Source organism: Halyomorpha halys, unplaced genomic scaffold (assembly GCF_000696795.3).
Source record: "Halyomorpha halys isolate HHAL.00 unplaced genomic scaffold, Hhal_1.1 Scaffold2238.1, whole genome shotgun sequence".
Taxonomy (NCBI): domain Eukaryota; kingdom Metazoa; phylum Arthropoda; class Insecta; order Hemiptera; family Pentatomidae; genus Halyomorpha; species Halyomorpha halys.
This window is the reverse complement of record NW_027108055.1, coordinates 89,418-97,214: the sequence shown is the minus strand read 5'-3', so window position 1 is coordinate 97,214 and position 7,797 is coordinate 89,418. Positions and strand designations below refer to the sequence as shown.

General features: G+C 30.9%; 1 protein-coding gene across 1 annotated transcript; it reads left to right on the top strand.

The window, feature by feature from the left end:
- LOC106691319 (serine/threonine-protein phosphatase 2A 56 kDa regulatory subunit epsilon isoform) lies at window positions 1-2,396 on the top strand. The gene has a single exon (XM_014437052.2). It carries the CDS (start codon window positions 541-543, stop codon window positions 1,816-1,818), a length of 1,278 nt encoding a protein of 425 aa, XP_014292538.1. The 5' UTR covers window positions 1-540; the 3' UTR covers window positions 1,819-2,396.
- The last annotated feature ends 5,401 nt before the right edge of the window (window positions 2,397-7,797 follow it).

Below are 7,797 nucleotides of genomic sequence, written 5' to 3'. Positions count from 1 at the left end.
TTTTATTACAAATTAATGAAAATATTTAATTATTCAAACTAATTATCTATAAGGAAAATAATCACCAAAACAGCTGGCAATCATATTAGCTGCACTTTAAAACCATAATGTAAAACTTCATTGCGATTAATATATTGTATTTGGTTTAACTCCTTGATGCAGAAGATGAATTTAAAAAAAGTGAAAATAATTAATTTTATCCAAATACGTAGTTTCAAGATTTTAGTGCATAGTCTACGATATTGTTTAAAATGATCACACCCTTAAATATCTTCAATGCTAAGATTAGATCTAGTTTAACAATTGTTGAACAACACAGAAAAAGTGTAACATCAAAGGTTTACGCTTATGTAACAAGAAAAAAAAATGTAAACATTAATAATAATAAGCTTGCTTTACCAGACAAATGCAAAGATTGCACTTTTATAAACCAATAGGGTTGGCTACACTGGTCCTTATCAAGGGAGGTTTTAATTAGGCTCCGTGTTATTCTCGAAGGGTAGTGACAGTTGTTGTGGTTGCCAATTGATAATTATCATAATGTCGGTGAACTTTATTGACAGGATTGATCTCTTTTCCAAACGGCCATCGAAGAAAAAGTCTCAGAGTTCTAGGAAGAATAAAAGCAGCGGGCAAGTTGAGCTGCCATCTTTACCTTTGTTAAGCGAAGTTGTCCAATCAGAACAAGAAGAACTGTTGGTAAGTAAGCTTAAGATGTGTTGTGTGGTCTTTGATTTTACGGATCCTTTAGTTGATGTTAAAGGTAAAGAATCCAAAAGAGCAACGTTGTCGGAATTAATAGAGCATATTTCAACAGGAAAAGGAGCCCTTACCGAACAAGTTTATCAAGAAATATTCACTATGGTTTCTTCTAACTTGTTCCGTGTATTGCCTCCCAAAGAAGTTTCTGATTTCGATCCAGAAGAGGATGATCCGACATTAGAATCTTCTTGGCCTCATCTGGAGCTAGTATATGAATTATTATTACAATTTGTGGAATCGCCTGATTTCCAAGTACCAATGGCGAGAAATATAATAAATCATAAATTTGTTTCTAAATTATTAGATCTGTTTGATAGTGAAGATCCTCGAGAAAGAGAGTGTTTGAAAACAGTGTTACATCGAATTTACGGGAAATTTTTATGTTTGAGGCATTTCATTCGGAAACAAATTTCGAATATATTCTTGACGTTTATATTTGAAACAGAACAATATAATGGAGTTAGCGAATTACTGGAAATATTAGGGAGCATTGTAAATGGCTTTGCAAAGCCTTTGAAAACAGAGCATAAACAATTCCTCGTCAAAATACTGGTTCCTCTTCACAAACCCAAGTCCTTACCGAGGTATCACCCTCAGTTGGCGTATTGTGTTATCCAGTATCTCGAAAAAGATTCTTCTTTGACCGAGCCCGTGGTTCAAGGGTTATTGAAATTGTGGCCAAAAACGTGTAGTCAGAAAGAAGTTATGTTTTTGAATGAAATAGAAGAGATCCTTGATGTGATAGATTCTGAAGAGTTTGTGAAAATTCAGGAACCTCTCTTCAAGCAGATAGCGAAGTGTCTAGCGAGTCAGCAATTTCAAATAGCAGAAAGAGTTTTGTATTACTGGAACAATGAATGCGTAATTTCGATGATGGAAGCAAACGCCTCTGTGATAATGCCGATTGTGGTTCCAACGTTGCTCAAAATTTCAAAAGAACATTGGAATCCGATGGTCGTTAATTTAGCATATAATGCTCTAAAAGTATCCATGGATATGAATAGAAAACTATTCGAAGAATTATCTTCTGTTACTAGGCCTAAAGTTAAACGTTAGTATTTGGAGTATAAAAAAAAATCATCGTGGAAAGTTCGGGTTCCATCGATGTTTTTCCTTGATCTGGTCTTCGTTTAGAAACTTCATAGGCTGTTACCAATGGATTTGTTTTCTTCTATCGAATTACATTGGTGTTTAATTTTCCTATTCATTATCAGGGAAAAGTGTTACCAAATAAAGAATGTGTAATGGGATGTAATTGATGGTGCTGCTACATTGCTAGTGGCTTACTAATTTGGTGTTTGAGATGATGGTTTGAATGTACCTGAAGTATGTGTAAATAAATATATCTAGTAATTGTTAGTCAAATCTTTTATCTGTTGATTAGGAGACTTTTATATTTGTATTAATGTATATAGATCGTTTTCGTTGAAGAATGGCAGATTATCATTCTTTATTTCACATGTTTATTGTTTTGTGATACTTTTTAATAAATGTTTCATGGTCTAATTAAAATAAATGTGAAACTTTTATTTTTTTTATTAATTATAAACTATTATTTTACTTTTGTATCTACATCCAATAACAATATGAGGAACCTGATTTCCATTCAAGTGACAAGTTCATTAAGTTTTTTTGTTGATGTTAATTTTAATCTAAATTTTATCCCATCCATTGTTATTTGATAGTAAAAAAGATTTTGGATTTGTAGGGATATTAATGTAAAATAATTTAACTATGTTAAAAACTTAATTTTTTTAAAAATGTTCTTACCCCTTTCAAATTTAACTGACATTCAGTTTTTATGTTGGTGTGTGGAAACTAGTAAAGAAGTAATAATTGTCTTATTACTAATTTAATTTTTAGTTTAGTTTATATTAATATCATTTGAAAATAAAAAGCTTTTTAGACTCACACCGAAATTATCATTGTTTCTTGAAACTTTTTGTATTTTTAAACTTTTTTCCTGATGGGTGATTATTGGTCTGACAAAGAAAACCAATCAGCATCCATCACAATTATTTAATAAGGTTTCTAATGAGTGTAAGTTTATCTTATTTATTCCATTAATATGAATTGGCTATTCAATCTTTAATTAAGTTATTGAGTGTTAATAGTCTCAAGTTGTCCACTCCATTTTTAAATTATTTGTTTTAAATAGCTTTATATACAGTGGCTCATCTGTTTTTGAATAAATAATTTAATCCATCTCTTGCCTATCCCTTTGCGTTTGGTATTCTATTGTATATGTTTTTTTTTTTTTTTAGATATTTTCCAGTTTATTTTGGTACTTTGAAAAAACATTGGATTGACTAATCTTTGTTGTGTATTTTCTTATTACACAAACCCATAAAGTAGTCAATGACATCCTGCCACTTGTTAAACGATAAGATATGGGCTGATCTCGCTTTCGAAAAAATATTTTCTTTTGTATTTAAAAACAAACCAAATTAATACAAATGTATTGACACTTATAAGAAAATATCTAACCTGGAATTGAATATTACTATTAACTGAGTTATGGATAAAAAAAACTGGCCTAATTTGTCACTGATAATTAAATTGAATATGACACAGCTATATTTATTATAAAACTTTGCAAGTACTTAACTCTATTATTGCTGATGGGAAGATATGAGGCTTAAAATTCATCAGGCATTACATAGGAATGATTTTTTTTTTTAAGATGCCTTAGGCAGTATCATGTCCATGTGGAATAGTTACTAAGAAGAACTTTAACCGTAATAGACTGAAATAGCTGCCTCAACTTCTAATATCCTACCAAGGTATACAGAACCTTATCATAATTTTCTGCATGTTTAGTTTTTTGAATAATTTAAACTTATTTAAAAGTACTGGAAGATTATTGATTGACCGTGTGTAAAGATGAAAGGAATATGGTCCGGGTGCGGTCAAAAAAACTCAAATAGTAGAATTATACTATTTTATTGAGCCAACGTTTCGCCCCACGTTGCAGGGCTTCGTCAGGGCTATTTTGACGGCAACAAAAATTTTGTTTGGTCCGGGCTATTTTGACGGAAACAAAAATTTTGTTTTGACTGCCGTCAAAATAGCCCTGACGAAGCCCTGCAATGTGGGGCGAAACGTTGGCTCAATAAAATAGTATAATTCTACTATTTGGTTTTTTTTACCGCACCTGGACCATATTCCTTTCATCTTATTTAAAAGTAATTGGAATAGTAAAATTCAACTCAATAACAAATAGCCTTAAGACTGAAGTAATATTATTTAGGGCTTTTTGAATTCCGACAGTTTTGAAAGTATCCAAATATACAAGCACCAATAGAACATTGGTTAGCCCAAATTATTCAGGCTGATGTTCAAGTAATTTGTTTCATCATATAGTTTTTGATTATATTAAAAAAGTATATTAGTTAATTTAAATTAAATCTGTACCGCTACAACCCATGAAGGGTTAGGGGTGCTTTACTTTGTAAGGAAGTACTATTGCTAGACCAACGGTTGTACTTGGAGGTGATTTGATCAAAATCATGCTTGACCGCTAGATTTTTATCCAATTAAGGGTACCCACTTCATGAGGCTGGGTGGACCTTGTAGGGCTCCCAAACCCACAGGACTGGCTCACAGCTACTGTGAAACAGATAATAATTAAATATGTGATAATAATAATATCACTGCCTGTTTCGAGCCCAGATCCTTGGAGTTAGTAGCGCAGTGCTTTTTGACTTAGTTACCCTCTCCCATATAGATTCATTTTGAAAATTTTGTAATTATTTAATTCATCTATGTCCTATAAACAGATATATTGTTGAACATAGTAATGATAAATTTTATGTTAAGCACATGTGTTTGAAATCTAAATCTGTTTCTGTTACTATCGACTGTTTATATAGGATGCTTATTGTTTAATGGTGTTTTGGTTTTTGTCCAAAGTGACTGCTTCAGTGCATATTACATATCATGTTTCTTCGACTGAGATATTTTTTTTACTATTGACTCCCCACAATATTAAAACAAAAAACCAAAAGTTTCTTCGACTGAGATAATTTTTTTACTATTGACTCCCCACAATATTAAAACATAAAAAAACGAAAGCGTTTGTAATGTATTCATTGTGGAATCTTATATTTATCAGCATGTTTGTAATGATTATGTTATAATTTTTCTAATTCACAGTTTTAGAAAGGGTCTTGATGAATCTTTACATAGTTTTCAAAATTTGATTTCAAATTATTTTTTATGCTTGTATCACTTAGTAATATTAAATGAAACCATATTCTGAAACGCTATATTTCCGATTTTATATAAAGTTTTAACCAACTCACTGTCATTCTGCTTGTTCAATCTTATCACCAGCTATGTTCTATCGACTCCCAAGGGTAAATATTGACCACTTACTTGTCTGTTTAGTATATCTTCTGTTATTGAACTTACTTTTAAAAAATTAAGGATTTTATTTATGAAAAATGAGAAGTTTGGTACACATTGCTATTAAAATCTTAAGTATGATCTTTATTTATACTTTCTATCTGTAGTTAAATTATTTATCTCAGAGTTTCCTTGATATAGACAGAAGTCTGAGGCCTGGTGATATAGATTATAGACTCCCAAAATCTTTTTTTCTGGTAGGATGATATATAGAAAGGAGGCATGGAAAGCAAAATTAATAAGGTTTCCTTGGTCTGATTGATATTGGTCAATTGCCTTTGGTTTATTTTGTTTTATATTTTTATGTATCCTATTTCTCAGTTGCCTCTGATAGTATACTATTTTTGTTCTTTTCGACTTTCTTCAACAATTTTTCTTGACGACGAACGAGGAGAACTATCTATCATAATTAATTAGTATCTAACTATCTATCATATAATCTATAACTATCTATCATAATTAATTAATTAGTCAACTATCTCTCATAAGTAATTTTTCTTGACTTGGTTATATATTTGATTGATTCTACGATTTTCCCTTGCTTTAATGTAGTTACAGGATAATTATAATAAAAGTAACACTATACCACCAAAAAAACAAGAGGGGTTTTAATTAAGGAGACAAAATTAAGAAGATTTAATTCATTTAAAAAATTAAGCCCATAACTATTAATCGTCACGTTAATATCAAACTTAATAGAATAAGAAAGATTGCTTATTAAAGTTACAATAACAAACATTAAAATTGATTTAAAAAAATGGAAACAGTTTTTGAAGTAGAGTAAAAAGATTTTACTTCTGAAAATGTAAGTACCAATTTTAGTTGAGAATCTCGGAAGGTTTTAAACTAAGAAGTATAAGCTATGAAGGTTTTGATCATAAAAAGTTTTTATACCTTGGAAAAGTATCTATGCTTCAGGTTTGGAACATAAAAAGTCTTTTTATCTAGGTGAAGTGTTGGTGCTAAAGGTTTGGGACGAAAAGTTTTAATACCTAGGAAAAGTTGAGTTGCTGCTGGCTATCTGCTGTGTGCTGGCCAAGTGCAGTGAAGCCACTATCTACATCTTAAAGATTTTTTAAAATCTTACTTAAATGAAATTAAATAATTTAAATTATGCTATCAATTGGATACTGATCATTGATGCGGCCTAACATATTTTATCTATATGAGAAACTAAGGATGTCATATCGGAATCAGGCTCACTTTTTTTAAAGGATAAATGAGTAGCTAGTAAAACTACCAAAAGTAAGGTTGTGAGTAAGACACTATACATATCAACTATGTACATGTTTGTTATTTATATTCATTGTTGAGGCGGTGATAATCAAGTGCATTAGGACCTCTGAGTGGTCAGTTTAGAGTGGTGTTTGATTCCCATCTGGATCAGTCAATATTTATCTCATGAGAGTCCTGTAAAATGGATAGTTATTTTTACTCTGACTAAAATTGGCCAGGAACCTCTGGTTAAACTTTAATGGTTACCTAAAAGAACTAACTGGACCAAGTGGTGGCAAGTGCCAGGCCTCTTAAAAAACAGTACTGTTTCCATTATAATCCTTATTGGAAGTTTGATAATGAACCATATGGAATGAGTTTATTTATTTCCTGCTATAACTCTTTCTTCCATCCTCCCCTTCACTTTCTTATATTTCTTCACATTTTTCCTTTAAATTTAGTAATTATTTTGCTTCTAATTTTCATTGAATTAATCTATAGTGGTTGGTATGTAAAATACAATATTTCATTCAACTTTCTACTGCAATTTAAATAAAAAAATTCTTACAACCCTAACAGATGTTCTTATAGGTTTTTATGTGATATCCTATAAACAAAAATGCCTTTGCCTGTAAAGAAAATCTTTATATGAAAGGACGTTGGGTTATGAATACAATAAGGCATTCTCAAATTTTCCTAGAACCAAATGTAAAATTTTCGCAGAAGCATTTTATTATTAATAAATGAAAGAAAGCAAAGCAAAAGATACGAGGCTCTTAAAAATGATATCCAATGGAGTTCATTTAAAGTCAACAGTCTTAAATCCATTGAATTCCATTTCTAAAAAGCTTAATCTTTTTGAAATAATCATATCTTGAAGTAATAGGTCCTAAGTACTGCACAGTATTTACATCCAACATCTATTTCACATATGCAGACATTTCTTTAACTTTTACTTTCTACCTAAGTAGAATAAAATCCTAATGGTTTTCTTGTCTTTTCTTCTTATGATTTCGTTGTTGGTGATATTAATTAACCCTGCAAGAGTGCCCAACTTTTTGTCCTCTAAGATCTGTACCGTGAGCATTTATCATGTAGTAGATGATTTGTACTATTTTCTATATAATTGGATGTGATGACAAAAATCTTTACGATTACTTTCTATGCAATTTAAATTGTAAATAGCAGCTCTTCCATCTCCTCCGTAAATAGGGGCTGAAGAATCCAGATTTTGTAAAAGATCTAAGATCTTGCCTCAGCTAATGGTTTTAAAAAATAAATGCAAGAGGTATCCTGGTGAGAAAATGCTCAAGTGAGAAAAAAAAGATGTCATTTTATGAGTGTGGTGAGAGAAATGCTCAGTTTTACCGTTGTGAAGAAGCCACAGCAAAACTTAATGCAGTATAGGTGGAG

Bases quoted from the DNA above. Each gene is read 5' to 3' on its own strand.
- LOC106691319 (XM_014437052.2), top strand. From the start codon at position 541: ATGTCGGTGAACTTTATTGACAGGATTGATCTCTTTTCCAAACGGCCA.